The 20919-nt window shown below is 38.2% G+C and overlaps 2 protein-coding genes across 4 annotated transcripts in view; one reads left to right on the plus strand and one right to left on the minus strand.

Moving 5' to 3' along the window:
* The window catches only part of LOC110854388 (sestrin-1), a 99129-nt gene that overhangs the window by 12229 nt on the left and 65981 nt on the right, over window positions 1-20919 (plus strand). The window contains exon 4 of the mRNA XM_022102820.2: window positions 3628-3816. Within this exon, the coding sequence (XP_021958512.1) occupies window positions 3628-3816 (189 nt within the window). The remainder of the gene's footprint in view (window positions 1-3627; window positions 3817-20919) is intronic.
* Window positions 14785-19120, minus strand: LOC118436630. Of its 3 annotated transcripts, XM_035855093.1 has the most exons (8): window positions 18604-19099; window positions 16399-16621; window positions 16146-16325; window positions 15863-16063; window positions 15585-15762; window positions 15311-15510; window positions 15072-15231; window positions 14785-14990 (listed from the first exon to the last, which is right to left on the minus strand). In XM_035855093.1, the coding sequence occupies exons 5-8, from the start codon at window positions 15640-15642 to the stop codon at window positions 14863-14865; spliced, it is 546 nt and encodes a 181-aa protein (XP_035710986.1). In that variant the 5' UTR covers window positions 15643-15762; window positions 15863-16063; window positions 16146-16325; window positions 16399-16621; window positions 18604-19099; the 3' UTR covers window positions 14785-14862. The 3 variants fall into 3 exon arrangements, with proteins under 3 accessions (XP_035710986.1, XP_035710984.1, XP_035710985.1); XM_035855091.1 differs by having other exon boundaries at window positions 16399-19120; XM_035855092.1 differs by having other exon boundaries at window positions 15311-15762; window positions 18604-19114.

Below are 20919 nucleotides of genomic sequence, written 5' to 3' on the forward strand. Positions count from 1 at the left end.
CATACAGTAGCCGCGGAAGCTGTGGGGACATCTGGGGACATTAACATTGTAGGATGGGGGGAGGGAGGGGTTTATATAAGATGGGGAGATGATGCGGACACCAAACAACCGTGGGGACATTGTCCCTCTGTCCTCGCCCACGCTTCCGCGGCCACTGACACATGGAATAATTAGTTCCCGGAGTGGATATACATACATAGCAAAATCCCCCACCATTAAATAGATGAAGTTGTCGCATATGTACATACATAATACTCGCCAATAATATTACATGCACCAAGGGTGGGCGTATTGTAACATGCTAAATCGACAATTAGTTATGTTCTCCATGATAAAAAAGAAACTCGCAAAATAAAAATAGACCCTCATTGTTTTTTATGTTACACTGAAATCAGAGCTGTAGCCAATTTTCATGCATCTCATCCGCATAATAATAATAACAAATCATCTCTTTTATTATGTAGCTGAACAGTTGCAATATATTTTCTGCATGTCTACTATTTAATATTTGGCGAGTTGATGACCGTTTTTGCCACTAATGTTTGTTTTCCTACTACTGGCTTTAATTGTACTTTATGCTAACAAGGGCGGATGGTGGTGATGGAAAATAACATGCACTTTGCAACAAAAAAGATCTTATATAAGCTGTTTTTACATGGTTTATCTATTGAAACGATATCAAAATAAAATTGCTTTCGTATCAATTTTTTTGTACGTGAGGTCTGCAGAATTGTATTTAGTCTAGCTAAACTAAACACTAAAAGTCTGCTGGTCTGGTGTGATGTGTGTCGTGCAATTTTGTTTCTAACCAAGCAAAGCTTGCCAAATATATTACAAATGTACACGTGAATTTTTTACTAGCCTGGCGTTCCCATAAGAATACAATACACTCATTCTCTCCCACTCCTCCATTGTTGTGCTGGTTGGTAGTGCTACTGGCCAACAAGTTGGATTTGGCTGGTTGTGTTGTGTAGCTAATTCGTTTCAATGTCATTTTTTACCACTTTGCAATCTGCACGTATATGCAGGAGCCGCGGAAGCTGTGGGAACATGTGGGTATTAAAGCTTTATAATATCGGTGGCAAATTTTTACGGACCAGTATAATTTTACTACGGATTGTAAAATATTTAAGCGTGATGAAATTTCTGCCAGCAAAAACACGTGCCCACTGGATTAACATTGCGAGCGGGCTGAAATTTAAATCAAATCCGTCACGCTGAAATATTTTTCAATCAATACCAAGCGGTAATAAGTTTAATACCGAGAAATCAATGACTGTACCTGGTTTCGAACAGTGTAAAATTATGCGATATCAAATTATGTAAAAAGTTTCTTTATGTGAAAATGTCATAAAAATTATACAATATTACCCTTATGCAAACAACCTTTATGCAAATCCACCTAGAACCGATGTGGGGACATAAGCATTGTAGGATAAGGGAGGGACGGGTTTATATAAGGTAGGGAAATGATTTACCGTGGGGACATTGTCCCTCTGTCCCCACGAACGCTTCCGCAGCCACTGTGTGTGTTCGACTGCTTAAGTATGTACGTAGGCATGGATGGATGGATGGGATTGAGAGATACACGAGATTAAGGGTGAAAATTGCAGCAGTTGTTGCTGCTGATGATACATTATAGTTAAACATATAGGCAAAAAAATGATAAGCCATGCTCAAAGTGTTGTGCTGTTGTGTAAGTCAAGTCAATGTCGATGATGTGTGGCGCTGTGTCAAGTCAAGTATTTAATCTTGATTTTGATTGCTTGTGACGGCAAGGTTTTGATTATTACTTAGCTGAAGCTCAAGCTATGGCCAATTATTCCCATTATGAATTAGGCACGGTGTATGTGTATAGATTGCATTTTTATAATGATCTTAAATCCACATTATTCGCAATGTTAGTAAGTACTTAAATGTTCAAGATTTATGGGCTTCTTTTTTGTGGCCGAATTATGTGTTACTTAACAAGTTTCCTTTACGTGACACAATGTACTTAATAATGCTCTTAATTTTGGAATTCCCTTGAATGGACGTACGTGGCTTAAATAAAAGTGCATCTTGCAAGTTATTGAGTGTACTGTACAGTAGAGAAATTTTGTAATTATAATTGATCGTCGTTCGTATTTATGATTCATATAAGTTAATATTCGACCCAGTAATAATGAACAGAGGGCGGATATGTATTTATTTTCAACGATGACGACCGACGGTCAAATTTTGTGTTTGTTCCCTAACTCGTATAGGTTATAAAAATTTCAAACTATTTTTGACGTATTTTTACATATTTCAAGGTTTTCATGCATATAAATATTTACACTATTATTTGAAAAATGCGTACATCTTTTATATATTTTTTCAAAAATATGTATAAATTTTGTAAATATTTCAACGGCGTGAGACTCTCATACCGTTGAAATTTTTTTGCTTAAAGAAATTGGACAACAAAAACTCCGGAGCATTATATTCAGAAATACAAACTTTTTCAAAATTCTTATTTTTAGTTTTTTCGTAAATAGTATAGTAATAATAGTATAGTTCTGTGAATAGTACTTCAACATTTTTACGATTTTTCTTTACTGCATATCCGCCCTCTGATAAATCTGGAGCAGTATAGTTAAAAATACGAATTTTTCGAAATTTCTTATTTTCATATTTTCTTTGAAAATATTAAATACATATTTCAGCGATTTTTCGTAAATACATATCCGCCCTCTTCTGATAATGAATGACCGATCGACAAGAATAAGTACACAGTTGAGTGACGCACAGGTGCACTATTAATTTTAAAAACTCGCTTCTTCCACTTACAACATGACCTCCATGATTGAATCGTAATGAACAGAATTCATCAATTATTTAGCCCAATAAAAATAAAAATATGACTTGTACAGCAAGATCTCGGGTGATTCTACATGTAATCTAAAATCGTGTAATTAAATGAAACTTGATTCTTCAATCAGGTCAACCCGCTTATTTACATATGCACCATCAATAAAAATCGATCCCATCCTCTGATTAAAATTTACAAGTTAAATTAAAATTCAATCTAATGATTTATTGTCTTCTTTGGTGATCTGATCTACAAGTAGGAAATATAATAAAAGGGCGAGGAGCAAACAGTTTTTACTCGAATTTTACAACACCACCCAGACAACGATCAGACGAACAGACCAGTAAAAAATACTAATGAGAAACTCGATGAAAAAGTTTGATTTTCAATTATTATTGTAAATTAGAGGTGAGTCGAGGAGCGGTTTCCAAAAGCTGGGCTTTGTCAAGCTCGAAAAGCTATGCCAAGCTCGAAAAATCTAAGCTCCGTCAAGCTCGGCTCGATTCAGACTCGGAAAGCTAGGTTCGCTCAAGCTCGACAAAGCTAGGCTCGCTCAAGCTCAATAAAGCTAGGCTCGGTTCAAGCTTGACAAAGCTCGAAAAAAGCTAGGCTCGGTTCAAGCTCGACAAAGGTTCACTCACTCAAGCCCGAAAAAGCTAGGCTCGGTTTAATTGAACCGGCCCGAACATGACCAAACTTGGTTCAACTCAGCATCTGCCTCACCTCTATTATAATTCGAATTCATATTATTACCTATTCAATATCTGACTGTCTCATTCTTATTATTGTTTCAGTGTCCTGACATCGATGGAGATGGGGACCCACCACTACGGATGGGGACTGATGACGATGCCATTGTCGAAAGCTGTTTTAGCCTAGCCCTAAATTCGGACAACATTGCTCAAACATTCGCGCAAGCGATAATTAACAATCTCGAGGGGAAAAGTGACGAGGAGATTGAAGAGCTTCTTGACAAAAAGAAGGTAAGGCTGCAATGTTTTTTTTATTTCCTGTGCAAAATGCGAGGCAACCCTGCAATTAATTATCGTACGTACGTTTATGCCGCATCGCTAATTAACTCATCCATGAGACTAATTTGCCATCAATCAATCAACATGCACATGCAGACATACTGTATTTAATGGCACATGCATATTTATTTTGTCACCTTCGTGGTTTTATTTATTGGAAAAATTTTTTACCACGAGGTTTACTTTGCTTTCATTCAAGGCGAATTATACAATCTTACAAAGGAGGTCTCCCAGCGGATGCTCTCCGATTTTGAGCAAATTACTGTGAATCGATGACAAATTTAATTAGTATGAAATTTGCGAAAGACACGATCTCCCAATGGGCACGTTTGGCGCAGATATTTGCATCCGAAGAGGAGAAAACGCGCAGTAAATTTGGAAAGTGAAAACTTTGTCGACTTTAAAGCGCCTTTTCTCCTCTTGGGATGCAAATATCTCGGCAAAACGTGCCCATTGGGAGATCATGTCTTTCACAAATTTCATACAAATTAAATTTGCGCTTGATTGACACTAATTTTGCCAAAATTGGAGAGCATACGTTGGGAGACCTCCATTGTCCGTGCAGAACTTTTTACATATTAAATACTGGCGAGAAATGTTGGTTAGATGATGATGCAACTGGAGGCGTTTATTGTATACATAAAGCGAGTCGCTTTAAGCGACTATTTCATCGCATGCATGCATAATTTCAGCATAATACATACACGCACGGACGGAGTGGTAATGATTATTATCATTATTATTATACGTACGATTAAGAAGTAATGGGCATTAAATCATCAAAAAGTTTTAGCTCGGTGCTTTGTAAACAAAATAATTTTGAGATTTTAATTTGATTGAGAAAATATGGCTGGTTGGTGAATCATCGGTTTGAAAGTTGGCCGTTAGGCAGGCAGGCGAGTTAAATTAAATAATTATGGGTGGACGGACGGATGGATGGATAACGGAATTAAAGAGTTCTTTCTTTTTAATGGGACACATTATCATTATTGTGTATCAAACTGGACCCCATTCCAACCGAATTGACATGACGAAAGTATACCATAGTTTTTTATCTGTCCTTCCGATGAATGCAGGGGCCGCGGAAGCGTGGGGACAGAGGGACAATTCGATGTCCCCATCATCATGTTATACAAACCCCTCCCTCCCCTATCCTACAGTTTTAATGTCCCCCGATGTCCCCACGACTTCTGCGCGACCACTGTATGAATGTAACAGGATGACATTCCGTTCTCGTGACTTGGTTAATTGAAAAGGGTGATTGCACTACAAGATTTACTCACAATTATCAATTAATTGACATTTTATATACGATGTACATAACATAGAATGAGAGGGCAGTGCCAGGGTGGAGAAGTCCAGTCCAGTGTCCGCGGAAGCGTGGGGACAGAGGGACAATGTCCCCACGGTTATTGGATGTCCGTATCATCTCCACATGTTATGGAAACCCCTCCCTCCCTTTATCCTACAAAGTTAATGTCCCTCCGGCTTCTGCGGCCACTGGGAAAGTTCAGGCTACTCAAATGTAAAAGTCCATGCAAATGATGCCACTAAATGACAGGAAATTGAATAAAACTGCCGTTAATTAAGGGAGAAAATTGATTTTTTTTGTGCAATTACTAACAAAGTGCATACACGTGCCGGTCAAAAAACTGAAGTTGTCCAGTTTCGCTGCCCTCGTGACAACAATTTGGTAGGGAAAAAGTAATTGATTTTTGACAGTTATGAAATTCTGGCTACGTGACACTAACCAAATTGATCGACGAGAATGAGTACGTACGAGTGCCCAAATTTTTAATTAGCACAGAATTGTAACACATTCTTCTCAACTTGTCCATCATCCTTGTACGAGTAAGTAACCTATGCCAAGGTTGTCGTTGCCATATTTTTATAGAGGTGACCCTACCGACCGAACCTGTGTATATTTTGGTTTAATCATTATTTTACCTATTTACATGCACGTACAACTTGTTCCACCTTCTACTAAGAAATATATAGCAGAATATTTAGTTATTATGACACCTGAAATTATTCACCAGACGGACAAGTACAAATCCATATGTACGAAAATATTGCTAATGTTCTTGTGGTCTGGATTATGAAATATTCAAACATTAAATATTGTACGACTGACTCATGCTTATTCTTGCCTCTCGGTTATACATAGTTTCCATTTTCATACGAGCTATGTGTAACGGCTTAGCTTAGGGATTACCAAAAACAACAAGATTATTATGCAATTCGCCATTATTCTTGCGATATCGTATCGTTCTAATTAAAATGATCTCTATACCTTTGAGTCGTGCTATAGATCAAAATGAAAACAATTCTCGGTATAAAAATTTGTTACGTATGCAAATTCAATATTTATTTAATAACATTTTGTACGTACATAACCTTTACCCATCGTGACTCTATGTATCGTCTCCTATTAATCTTGCCATTACATTATCGAACCGGTTAATGGGTTTTCTGCTTGAGCGCGTATAAAAAGGTTGTAATCTTAATTTAATCCAAGGATTTGATTGACACAGACAAGAAGAGCCGTGATGATGGGAACGCTCTCTGAGTTTAGTTATCCGGTCGTCGAGTAGTTGTCAATGTCGTTTGTTTGCTATTCACAACGTGACCGATTTTTGAGCAAACCTTATTTATTTTTTACACATCAGATGTAAACTTGTCCAGTCCGGTGTGGTCGTGGTCATGGTCATGTAGATATTAACAGTGGCCGCGGAAGCGTGCGTGGGGACAGAGTCTATCGACAGTCCCCTCAGTTATTCCATGTCCCCATCATCTCCCCGTGTTATACAAACCCCTGCCTCCCCCCATCCTACAATGTTAATGTCCTCAGATGTCCCCACAGCTTCCACGGCCACTGCATCTATTCCTCCCTGGAGAGAAGGCTTGGAAATATGGATTGGCTGGTATTGAATAATAGGGATGCAACCCCGCTGTGGCAGGTTTTCCATTACATCAGCCACGAAATAAATAATTTGTTCGCAGGTAAAGCAAAAAGAAGAAGCAGGCTTCTCCTTAAAGAGAAATGCAATCCACATGATGAGACGAGGTGTGATCAAATAACAATAAAAATGATAATACATTATTTTCCCATTACACAGCCTCAGCTATTTAGTTACTGCCTGCATCAATATCACCTTGTCATTCAGCCTGCAGGACGAGGCATGCATGCATGCGATCATGTCCTCAATAGTTTTATTGCACCAACAAATAACGAGGAATCAGTGGCCGCGGACAATGTCCCCACGGTTGTTCGATGTCCGCATCATCTCCCCATGTTATATAAACCCTTCCCTCCCCTATCCTACAATGCTAATGTCCCCCGATGTCCCCACGGCTTCCGCGGCCACTGCTGTGCCAACTATGAGCATTTTTTTTGCAAATTTTTCTACAATCAGGCAAATACGTGCATTTCGTGCCGTAGGCCATGGTTGGTTGGTTGACAGTGAAATTAATCACGCAACAGATAAATAAATTTGCTGGGGGCAGTTCTTGCTTTGGTCTGGATAAGACAATCAATTAAATTAATTGAATATTTTTTCTCACTTACTCATGAATTGACACCTTTTCCCAGTATTTCATTCACCGGTGACACATCTCAGGGCCGATCAGGAGGAATTATTAGTCATTTACTGCTGCTCAGATAAGGTTAATCGAGGCAGTTTGCGGTTTAGGTTGGTTACGACATTTTTCTGCGATGCTAAATACAATCTGAACCACAATCGTACTTATGTATTTGCTATAAAAGTATGAAATATAGCGTTTGTTCCCACCCTTTATTAAATACGGTGTCAGTGGCCGCGGAAGCTGTGGGGACATTAACATTGTAGGATGGGGGAGGGAGGGGTTTGCATGTATAAGATGGGGAGATGATACCGACATCGAACAACGTGGGGACATTGTCCAAACACTTCGGCGGCCACTGCACAGTTTCAGGAAAACAAAAAAAGAGGAGTTTAATACGACCACGATTATGTATCAGAATGATGATTAATGTTTCGCAAATCCAGTATTTTTCAGTGGATTGGATTCAATAATGGAGTTGTGGTTGCAGGTTAGGTTAGGTAATACATACATAAAAATTATTTATATGTAGGATGATGAGATGATGATGAGTGAAGTGTATCTGTGTGTGTCCGTTGGGCGAGAAGGAGGGGATGATGTCATCCATATGTATTTTATTGGCAGACAGATAGGCATGTCCAATCCAATTTAATATGTTTGATTTGATTACATTATGTATCTTTACCAAGAGCAAATTTTTAGGTGGCTTGGTGTTTTTCCACAACTTGTTAAATATAATAACCGACCAGAATTGCATGGTGCAGTTGAATGCGTGCAAATTTGCAAATTTGAATGAAATTCAAAAATTCTACATGATTAAGTTATAATCAGGAAAATATGGTAATAAAACCTTTGAAACTGTTAGAAAATATTCCGGTCTGGTCAGTCAGTCAGGATAGATTTGAAAATTATAATGGAGTATCGACACCTGCACGCCCAGTGGCCGCGGAAGGTGTGGGGACATCTGGGGGACATTAACATTGTAGGATGGGGAAGGAGGGGTTTATGTAAGATGGGCAGATGATGCGGACATCGAATAACCGTGGGGACATTGTCTCCAACTGTTCCGCGGCCACTGCCTGCACCTGAATAAATTCAAATGGTCAAGAATACCACTTTATGAGTGGTCGGTTTCTGGTTGTTTTTCTTTCTCAAAGTGAAATCGTATTATTCTTTCGGAGTAACAATTAACTGTTGAATGTAAATGAGAAAACAAGAATGATTAATTTGTTGTTCCCCGTATAATGAGTTAGGTAGAATAAAAATAACAACTTGTTGGGTTTCCCATTGGGTTTGACTACTTACTAGTTCTCAATTAGAGTTTTATCCATCCTTCACTTTTTTCTAACCCAATCCAGCCAAATATTTGGTAAAGGAGTGAGTTGAAGGGTGGTTTGGTTTAGCCAAATAAATAATTGAGGTTACATCACGTCTAAATCTGTTACAACAGAAAGCAGACCTTCATTTGAAACCACTCGAGTTTAAAAAATAATTCAAAAAAAACAACTCTCTCAGTCAGATTCGAATTAAACTGCACTTGTTGAATCTACAGCTACAAATTATGTATGTACATCCAATCCACTTAAAAAAGCTAATAATTTGGTCAGATTACATATGTACGTCGGATCAATTGAACTTTGCAGTGGCCGCGGAAGCCGTGGGGACATTGCCATTGTAGGATGGGGGAGGCACGAGTTTATATAAGATGGGGAGATGATGCGGACATCGAACAACCGTGGAGACATTGTCCCTCTGTCCTTCCGCGGCCACTGGACCCGTCCACAGTTCAGTTTCTTCCTCCATCCAACGGCAATACGAGTCCTGCCTTAATGAACGCGATTGTTTATTCAATTTCACATGATCATAAATTCGCATGGCTTAAATCGTACTTGTGGTCGGGTTCGAGTGAATTATCTGCCATTCGTGAGAATTGTGGGTGTGTCGGGACCTCTTTTATTTATTATGTAACTAGAAGAATCACCCAAGTAAAGCTTTCCCTTCAAGCGGGACGAATATACATACGTAACACAAGAAAATGGCTAATTTCACATTTCACTCTCTCAGAATAGAGAAGGATGTGGTGTCACTTTAAGATATTTAAAATTAATGGTAGCAATTTCATTGCAACCAAGTTGCAAGCAGTGAATGACTCGCAAGTTTTGTAACAATTCACATTTTGTCAGGCTACTAAAATTACATTCCTCTGGCTAATCAAGATTATGCATGAATATGTAATTCTCCTACATTTTCATTGTACTCGCATGTTGGCGGGTGGGTGGAGTAGCAAAACTTTCCAAAGTCTAAACTTTGCTTTAAGTTTAGGGCAGAAATATGTAATAAGGCTGCATTACATTTCAGACAAGTTGACGTGCAATGCTATATCCGCCGAATGCATAACGTAATAATTCATGAAACCGGCAACCGGCATTTTCCACCACGGACCGAGGCATTAATCATATTTGATGTTTGATACGATGAATAATACATACAGGTTGTAAAGGATTGATAAGAATCGTTATTATATGAGGCGACCTACCCACTTTTCTCCCTGTTGCTGGGTGGATGTAACATTTACTTATTATTATTTTAGTGGAAACACGTTATACTTTATTATTGTGTTGGGTGTTATTCGAGTCGATTCCATTTCATACAGGTTTAGCATAACATAGCAATTAATAAGTATTAAAAAATCGACTTTTATTTCACCTCTGTTTTGGCTTGGAGTTTAGTTTAGTTTGGAGTACAACCAAATTGAGAATCGCATAAAAAATCAAGGGAAAGAATTGAAATTTGAGTTGGAATAGGAGAGAGAATGGAAGAGAGACCTGCCAGACTGCTCGGTGTCAGACGGTCGGTTCGTCAATTTTTTACCAGAGGCTTAAAATTATAGCTAAGCGGGGTAGGGGATGGACATAGATTACGTCATGGAAAAGTTGGTGGGTGGGTTTGGTTCGCTTATCTTGTTCGTGTTAAGCCTTAAGGTTGCATTGCATGCGGGTTTTGAGTCTAAATTATTGTGTCTCAACTTTCTCTTCTTCAAAATAGAAATAAAATAGGCAAAAAATAATAAGTAAAAATTCAATAATTTCTTATGGAAGAAAAAAGTCAAAATTATAACCTCCTAAATTTATAAACCTACAAATTATCGATTTTAAGATGCAATGAAATCTTAATTTTGTAAAAAAAACTCACGGAGATAAACAGATTTCAAAATAACCATTTGAATACATAGAAGAAAGGAAAGTTGAGACACAAAAATTCAAACTCAAAACCCGCATACAGTGGGGCCTTAAGCTTAGCAAGAGTAGGATAGGGGAAGGGCAGATGAGTAGTCTAAAAACCTGCGTTTTTTGCTCCCGTAATAAATGAACGTTCCCTCCATGTAGCTACCACCTTTTGCTTTGGTTTTTCCTTTGTTACTTAGCTGTTATGTATGTACATATATCGTGCTTCTGCTCTAAAAGATTGCTCATGCCACTACCAACCATCACTTGTTGAACAAAAGTTGCAAAGAATAAATTGCAAGAAGAAGAAAACTACTTACCTACCTCTCATCGTGTTGTGGTAACCCATAATTAGTCTGCCCTTTCCTTTCTTCTTTACTCAGAATAACACGAGATGATGATGAGCGAGAGGGCAAAGTCAAAGTCAATGCCAAGATCTATGTAACTAACTTTCATGATAAGATCATGCAAGCAAACTTTTTTTAAACTGAGCTTTGAACCTGGGATTTGTTTTGTCTCACATACGTCAAGAAAATACAACCCAGTATGAAGGATGGGCTCCTCATGGGACGGTATTATTGGCTGTTTTCTTAGGTATTTGATGAAATAAATAGATATTCATTTCATTTATTAGCTTGTTTTATTAGTCATTAAAAAACCGTATCATCAAATAAATGAGATAAAATTATCTATTACGAGGAATCCTATAAGATAATATACATACACTTTTCCTCCTTTATCTATCTTGTAATAGATGGTTTGGTTTCGTCTTTACTTACTTAGGAAATGAGAAAAACGGGGTTTAATGATAGTGCTAATATATTTTTTCAACCAAGTTATTAGGGTTTCAGGCAAAAATAAATTATTAGCTTTCAAACCCTGTGGATTGGATACGACTTTTACTTGACTTTTCTTACAGTGAGTCACGCTATGCTGGATCTCGTAAATGATTGTTTGTTACATAGAAAATAAAAGTACATAAAAATTCGCCATGTACATATTCTTGATTTCATCGGTTAGCTACACAGCAACCAGTGGCCGCGGAAGTGTGGTGTCAATGTCCCCATGGTTATTGGATGTCCGCATCATCTACTTATAAGCCCCTCTCTCCTCTATCCTACAAATTACAATGTTAATGTCCCCACGGCTTCCGCGGCCACTGATAGCAACGAAACGACAGCACTTAAATGCATGTGTTATACGTACGTAGATACAAAGATGTGCTTTCAGCAACCCGGAGCTCAACAGGTTTTTTGACATTCACATCTATTTACCAAGGGCATTTTGTCGATAAGTTTTCATAAATAGGTAACAGCAGAATAATAAGTAATGCAGCTCTCGACTAATGTTTGGCAAGCAGTAATAAATAAATAAATGATAAAGAGTGGAGTGTGCCGGTTTCGTATGCGGGTTTTTTCAGGATGTGTGTTCTCTTCTCTTTTGGCGTAAAGTTCACCTTGGAAAGTTGGACCAGCATCATGCAGTTTTCAAATGACGTCGGTAAAACAATCTTGTCTTATTCGAATATGTATGTGCGATAGTTTGCGCATACTAAAATTCGCCGGTGGACATATGTATGTACATAAAAAATATTAGCTTGGCAGCCCATTTCATGTATGTATGTAGCAGAGTGATGGTGAACACGACATTAATTTAATGTTGCTGCTGGTTTGTCACTTTATATTCAAATTTGCGATGCAGTTTTCAGTACGTAAAGCCAAGTAGAAGACGAGATGCATGTGTACGTAAATGAATGGATGATTGAAATCGTGTAAGGACATATATGTCGTTATAAAAGTATGTATGTAGGACATATACAGATGGAGATATCAGTGGCCGCGGAAGCCGTGGGGACATCTGGGGACATTAACATTGTAGGATAGGGGAGGGAGGGGTTTATATAAGATGGGCAGATAATGCGGACATCGAACAACCATGGGGACATTGTCCCTCTGTCCACACGCTTCCGCGGACATTTAATCTCCTGGAGCATCTTATACGCTGAATTAGTCCTCATTTACTTTGCACAAGACTTGATCATAAAAGTTGTTTTTCTACTAGCTGGATTAGTCCTAACGAGCAAGTGCTGGCTGGCTGGAGAAGTTGAGCTGGTTGACGTAGGTAGAAACTTTTATGAGCTGTTTTGCACAATATTTGCATCTCTAGTTCCTCATCAGCAGCAGCCTGACATGCATCTTATAGTCATGCCATGAATATGAACGAGTCAGTAATAAAATTCGCAACCCTAGGGGCACAGTTGCATTTCCAGCAAAATGATACGATTACGCAAGATGGTCGGGCAAGGTGGTCCAGCTCCAGAGATGGCAAATTGTACTGACGACATCTCAATCCCATTCGCATCATGCTGTCCCAAAAATCTATAAAAATCTGCACTGATTTTATGACTTTTGTCGGTCGGAGGTCGGGTCGTAAATTTCTTTTGTTTTTCTACCTGAACGAAGGGAAATGTGGTTAGCACTACTGACATATATCAGATTTCCATAATTGGGATGAGGTAAGATCGTCATTATGTATATATCGACGTAGGTATGAATTGTTCATTTCATGCGAATTTTTGTTTTAGCATGCCGCGCCTTCAGAGTAAATATTTTTCGGGTTGCATGTTAATATTAACTTTCTGGAGATTGAAGCTTTATAAACGTCATTACGTAGATTTCGTAAAGGAGATTTGGATTGATTAATCTCTAAGCTGCCTAAATGTATGTACGTGATTTGTGAGTTATTAGATATATTTATACGTATGTATTTATAAGTGGTTCTTGGGAGAATAAGTGTTTACGGACATTATGGTTCTTAATTCGAGTGTAGGTGTGTGTGTACGCGAGGCTTGATTTATTGCGGAAATGTACTTATTTTTAATTCGCTTTTGCCCACAAAATAAAAAATAAAACTCAATCCGGTCGAGTATCCTGCCCTTTTCTAAATGTGGTTTGGTCTGTTCAGAAAAAAGCTCCAGCTCCTTCTTGACCAGTGGCCGCGGACAGAAGGACAATGTCCCCACAGTTATTCGATGTCCCCATCTTATACAAACCCCTCCCTCCCCCCCCCCATCCTACAATGTTAATGTCCCCACAGCTACCGCGGCCACTGTTCTTGACTCGATATTGGTCTTCCTCATCATCCTAAGTGAAAAATGGAAGTATGCTTTGATCCATTTATTATCCAGACGAATCATTCCATTTTTTACGCTGGTCCTCATTCAATTCGTTAGCTCGATGTACGCACAACAATATAATTACTCGTCGTCATCATTCCCTTTAATCCAATCCAACAAATTCTCTAGACTTGGACTGGATTGAGTTTCATTTCATGGACTCATCGTTCATTCGTTTCAATGGAAAAGGCAAAATGTCAAAAAAACGCTTCGTTTCCTGCGCCCTTGTTCACAGCTCAGGTCTCACCTCTCATCCAACGAAAAAATGTGTGCTGAATAACCTGGATGAGAGATTTGTAGGTAAAAAAGCTATTCACCACTTTTTGTCTCATTGTTGATAGCATTTTCTGCATTTTGGTTGGGAGCATGATTCTAATGAGATGTGGGTGTTGTGAAGTAGCCCGTGAAGTAAACTCTTCTTATCTAATTTTTTAGAGGTCACACAATATTATTGACAAGCTCAAACTGATGCTGCTGCTGCTTTGCTAAAAATGTAAACAGTGGTTTTTGGTAATGAAGGTCACCTTCTTCATCATCGCTGTGGTGGTAACAAGTAACGGGCGAATGTGTGGTGAATAATAATGAGACTAAAATAAATAGAATGTATGTATGTATGTATGCAATCTAAATAAATAAACCGTTTCCTGTGTCAGGCAGCTAAATTTAAGATAACCCATGCAACTTACTGATATCAATATGATATCAAAATGATACAAAAACTTGGATATGAACATATCCACACGACATCAGTGAGCGTCAGAACTACATCAGTGTATGTCTAGATTGGATCGCTATTTCCCAACTTTTGATATCATAAAGATGTTCACTCCGACATCGCCACGATGTCAGACTAAGTCTAACCGCTGATATTGTTTAGATATCGTATTGATGTCTGATGGATGTCATGCGTTGGCACAAAAATGACATACACTGACATGGTATTATTTTCTTCAAAATTTATTTATTTACTTAACATTCTACAAACAGTACACGCATTAATGATTTTAAGCTAAAAAATTATTTAGTATTGGATTTTTTAGTAGTTTGCTCAGCCTTCAGTCGGTCACCTGCGTGCTGGAACCAGGAAATTACAGCTTTAGCCAATTCTTTCTCTGAAATTTCCGGTTTGGCTTCACCTATGTAATCTATGGAATGAGACATTTACAATCAGTACATATTTATACTGATTGCAATTACTATATACTATAATATTATGCATACGGTACCTGACATGACAGTCCAGCACGTTGTTGATGAAAAATTGTAATTTTGCTTTAACCCTTTAAAGCTAATCCCAAGAGCTAAAAAGTTAGTAAATAGCTTCTTTAGGATGTCGCCAACGACTTCCGGGACTTTTGAGCTACCTCCACGAGAAATGTGACGCTTCTGTAAAAAATACATGATTAATATTTAAATAATTCTCTCAAAAAATAGTTCATATTTATATATAAACAAGCCATCTTACAAGTCTTAGTTGTCTTCCTTCATTGTGCATAAGTGACTCGTCAAATGCGAGAAACTCAGCTAAATTGTCAAATGGTTTTTCAATTATTGGCGGTTCCTTGGATTTTAAATCCTCCTTGCAAAAATTTGTGAGCCTCTTATTTATATTATCCAAGTTAAGTTTAATTAATGCCACGTCCGTAAGAAGTTTGCTCCACTCAGCTAAATTTAATAAAATCATAAAAGTTACAATGTTTATGGAAATAAAAAGTGTTACGTCCACCAAAAAATGTTACCTTTTGGAATATTGGTCACAAATAATGGCTGTGAGGCTTCAGCTACTGTCCACTCCATGTTCTGCCGTAAAATTTCAGAACCTTCGGCGCACTCAACGGTTTAGTTTTCCAACAACGTTCGAAGGATTTTGACTACTTGACCCAGAAGCGCAGTTGAGCTGATCCATGTTTAGTTCACCTATTTTTAATTAATAATATTTTAATACAACAAAAGGAACTAAGGATAAAGTAAATGGGAGAAGATAAATGATAAATGCATTGTATAATTTTTTACTTACCCACGTCCAAATTCGTCATCACAATTTGTGATGATGACGAATTTGCTAGAATAGCACCATCTGCATTCTCAAGTACGACGTCCGCGTTTTCTAATGAATCCGATGTTTTATCATCGGTACAATGTCCAACTAGTGCAAGACTAGGCATTTCCGGAAGGTGAGTTTTGACGACCTCAGTGGTTATTTTCGAATGTGCGGAAGCTGTTGAGAAAAATAAAATTAATGAAATATTAAGAAGGAGATAAGAGAAGCGATAAAACAGACTTTTATTTACGTTTCTGACCTCTTAAATCGTGTAAAACGTTGTCGTCATCTGAGTCCTCTACGTCATTATCGCTTCCAGGAGATGTGAATCGTTGCGGTTTTCTAGTCCTTTTGTGAGGTAAATCATCCGCCTCGGTACTAGATAAATCTGAAGTCAACTCGGCTTGCACAATTTTCTTCCGGGCCTCCTCGTATGTGGCTGAAATAATAACAAAATAACTAAGAACAAAGAACAATACCAACGCAATTAACTAAATCATAAAATATCACACCATATGCATGAAGAATCCTAGCGGCATATCGGGGAAAGGATGATTTTGGGGGGCGGCCGGATTTTACGACTACTGCTGCATTTTTTGAATTTGGCCATGCACACGTCTGGTTGTCGAAATATGATTGTGGCACCACTGCAACCCATTTCTTTTCGTCCTCCTTCATTTCAACAATGTAGAACATCTTAAAGCTGGTGAACTAGTGGAAAGACGGCGATAACTCCTGCAGAGATAGGAAATACTTGGCATTTATATACAACCTCGGAAGCACGAATTTGACAGAGTTTATAATGATTTTCGTCAGCTCTATAAATCTGAAGCACTTTTGACGAACACGGCTGGGAAAATAACGAGTCCAATTTACTGTACTTATGTCCAACTAAATAAATCTCACTGGTATCATTGTCTTGAAGAATGTTAAGAATCCGAAGCACTGCGCATTCACGTATTAACACGAAAGTATCGCGGCGAAGCCTACAGTTAATTGTATAATTCGGTGTAATTAATACGTGATACTGAGTAAAATTTCCAATAGATTCTTCTAGATGTGGTCCATTGTTGTGCTGTGAGGATGGCCCGTTTATTTGAATGTTTCGCGCCTCCAATTTTAGTTCCCTCTCCAATAATCTTTGTTTCAGTTGCTCCAGTGGCAAATTGGGCGTCCTAACTAATTTTCTTAACTGTCCAAGTTCATTTTCAAATTTGAATGTGCTAAATCTGTCCAACACACCAAAATTTTTCACGTCTTCCGCTAAATGAATGAGACCGTGAATGTTGTAAGACACCTGTTCTTCTCCATATAGGATTTTGAAGGCTTGGACAAAGTAAATTAGTAATGACTTTGCATAATTGTTAAGGGAAATATGTAATGTTTCAGAACACAATATTCTAATCGCAATGGATAAACTTAAAAATAAATTGTAATTTTCGTCAGTTATAATATTTTTCAATACCACAGGGCCACAATAAAGTAAAAAGTATCTCAGTTCCGTTGCCTTCCATTTGTCAACTTCTTCTAATGATCGTGGTTGACGGGAAAATTCAGATGAAGTAAATTTTTTGAATACTTTTAATCTTGCTGAAATTTGAGATATCTGGAAAGCTGACAATTTTTGATGCTTTGGTTTACCCTTTATCCACAGTTTCAAAAGTTTTTTGACTACCCCTAAACAGACTAAGTGCATGTAGTCGATAGGGAATGAATTAATCATGTGCAATCCATCTATCTTCGTCAATTCCGTTGTTCCAATATGATGGTCTTCGTCATTTTGTTGGCGAAATTGTAAATCAGTTCTCAGTTCTTTGTTAATTTCGAAAAAACTCATACGCCGATTTATACTCCTTCCAACCGCGCAGCACTTATCACAACCATGGTAGCCATTATGCCCTTTAATTGCCTTCACAAACGACTTTGCCGGCGCGTCGCAAACAAAACACTGTATTTTAAATTTGTCTTTTGTTGTAATTTGTTCTGCATTGACATCCGCAACTAATTTTTGAAGGTATAAGTTGACATTCTCTGGTTTCTTATTTCCACTATAAACTCCAATCACAAATGGATTGAAATTTAATCCACCAAAATATCCCAGTATTGGCCAAAATGATAATGAACAGCTTTTGAAAACTTGAAGACCATCAATATTGATTTGAAGGGGGATTGAATTTAATGTCGGGTGTAGCTTTGTGACCTGCTGAGTATATGTCTTCAATCCAAAATGCACATATTCTCCAGGGACAACTGTTTCTGTAGGGGCGTTAAACTTCACGGGCTTGATAAGAGTTCTGCTGTCTGACGGAAAGGTTTTAAAACAATCATGGGTACCTAGGATTTTTAGAAGTCCAGTTAACTGACTGTGATTAATTGAGTAGTCAAAGGCCCAAGATTTTATGCTTTCTAGGGTTTCAGTAGAGGATGAGGTCACTTTTTCACAATTTTTATAATCACTTTCATCATCACAATCTGAAAATTGGATGGAATTGTCACTAGAACTTGTGGAATTAATATAACTTTCCTCGTGATTATCAATTCCCTCCTCGGACAAACTATTTATTAACTGATCTGGTTCGTGTAACTGACTACTTGATTGATAAGTTATACCAACAGATATTTCGTTAGTTTCTTTTTTTGCAAGTTGTTGTAATCTCTTTTTACCTACTATACTTTTTCTCATTTTTATTGTAAACAAATTCTACTTAAAAAATTACCTTTTTAACAGAACTTGATGTCCACGCCGCTACACTCCAACTTGCACTAATTGAATATTGCGGTTCAGTTTCAACTTGGACCATATCCTATTCATGTCATATCTCGTGATATGTCAACGACATCATAGTCTGATGTCGTTACGATATCATATAGATATCGCAAACTGATGTCGTTTTTAAATCATGTAAATGACGTGCTGGAGACTTGATCACTGATGTCGTTCCGATATCAATATGACAATCGATTCCTGATATCAGGCAATATCTTAGAATGATCTTGTTCTGATATCAGATCGATATGGAATGTTGCATGGGAAGGTAAAATATATATTGTGGAACGAAAGAAATTTTGTATTTGTTCCAGTTTTGTGTGGGATATGTAGCAGAGGTGAGTCGGTTTATGGGTCCGCGGTGATTAAACCCGATCGGGTTCAGAAATTTGTCAGGTCAGGAGAGTCGGGTTCAGAAATTTGTCGGGGTTCGGCCCAGTCGGGTTCAGAAATTTGGGGGGTTCGCCCTTGTCGGGTTAAGAAATTTTCCGAGTTCAGAAATTTGTCGGGTCGGTTAAGAAATTTGCTGGGTCGAGTGGGTCGGGTTCAGAAATTTCGGGGTCGAGTGGGTCGGGTTCAGAAATTTCGGGGTCGAGAGGGTCGGGTTCAGAAATTTCGGGGTCGAGTGGGTCGGGTTCAGAAATTTATCGGGTCGGGTACACAAAAATGTCGGGTTTTCAAACCCTTTTGACCCGACTCACCTCTAACACATACTTTTCTACCTGCCTGAAATTATATTGTTGTTCTGCCGCCGCATGTCATAATTTTTATAATAATGTCATGCATGCGGGTGAAGAGCACAGTGTGGGAATATAATTATGGTCGATTTCTAGCGGATGAGAATCCAGATAGGAATCTTCCTGGCCACGGCACCCCATACCATCCATAAAACTTTGAAGGTGGACCGGCTTCATGATATGAAAAAGAATTTCATTTTTATTCATTTTAATGCAGTTTGTGATGCATTCTTGATTATGACGGCGGAGGAACCACGTCGACCCTGGTCAGTAGAGCAGAACAAACAAGGCAGCATGTACACTTATTCATGGCATGAATGTGCTATTGTTGTGTGTATGGAATGGTAATAAATGTTGCAGAGAGTTTCCTTCCAGAGCTCAACAACTATGTATGTAATCTAAATCTAAGTTATGGATGAAATGAAATGTACAACAGCATGATGTCTGCATGCCTGGTTTGAAACTATATTTTTTCACACACGTACTCATGCCATAACTTATTGCATGCATAAAAATGTATGTATGTACCTCCAAGTGGAGGGAGAAGCGGAATTAGGTCAGTAGGAGAATGGAATGGACATCAATATGTGCTGGCTGTTTTTTCGATAGAACTTCTCATGTCTGTTTTAAACATTTGATAGCACCCACTCGATACGTAGTATGTGCAATTCGATGAGTTATGTAGCGACATAAGTATGCATGCCATATTTATTAATATCTTCTGTGGTCGGCAAGTTTTTAGCCAGAATCGTCAGGGCTTATATTCCCGTCATGGTTGTCTGTCTGTCTATCGATTACGCTGGTTCAACCGACTTGAAATTTTGCAGGCACGTGGAACATGCAAAATTAGGAGGCAAGCTGGAAGATGAGCAAAATGTGTGGAAAAATGAAAAAGTTGTCGTGGTCGTATTATACCCACCTGAATTTTTAATAAAAACATGGCTCGGGCTAAATAAGGCTGCACGCTGGGTTTTAGAGTCCGGAACTTATATACTTACGTCGTGTACATTTAACCATTTGGTATTATAGATTTTGCTCTTTTGAAGTCTTATTTCCCGTCGAAGTGGAGCAGTAAGTACAGAAAAGGTGCATTTTCTGTACGTATGTCATATGTACATAAGTAGTAAATATAGTGACCACATCAAGAAAAAGCAAGTAGCACACAGCGGCGGAAGGAGTTTTGGAAACTTTTATCCATCCAACCAACGAGAGAGGTTATGAATGACAGGAAATGTTACTTTTCGGCAACCTCGTCCTTTATTTGTGTCACACATGTCACCATTTCTTCCCTTCTTCCTGTATTTCATTGTAGTTATTATCAAAATATATGCTGGACAAGATAACATACGGTATGGCGCATTCTTCTTCGGCAAGCATGTCGATTATGATGACTGATAATTTCAAACTATTTCCGAGCAGTAAATATCTGTAGTGGCAAATCTCCAATTTTGCAAGGACAAAGAAGTCCATTCTTTACGAGTGCATAATTGAATGGCAGATGGACATCATGAGTAGCAAGTTCCTAATAA

The sequence above is a fragment of the Folsomia candida genome, unplaced genomic scaffold (genome assembly GCF_002217175.1).
Source record: "Folsomia candida strain VU population unplaced genomic scaffold, ASM221717v1 Fcan01_Sc009, whole genome shotgun sequence".
Classification (NCBI taxonomy): domain Eukaryota; kingdom Metazoa; phylum Arthropoda; class Collembola; order Entomobryomorpha; family Isotomidae; genus Folsomia; species Folsomia candida.

Coding starts and splice junctions, on each gene's coding strand:
- LOC118436630 (XM_035855091.1), bottom strand. CDS start 18,569: ATGAGAAAAAGTATAGTAGGTAAAAAGAGATTACAACAACTTGCAAAA.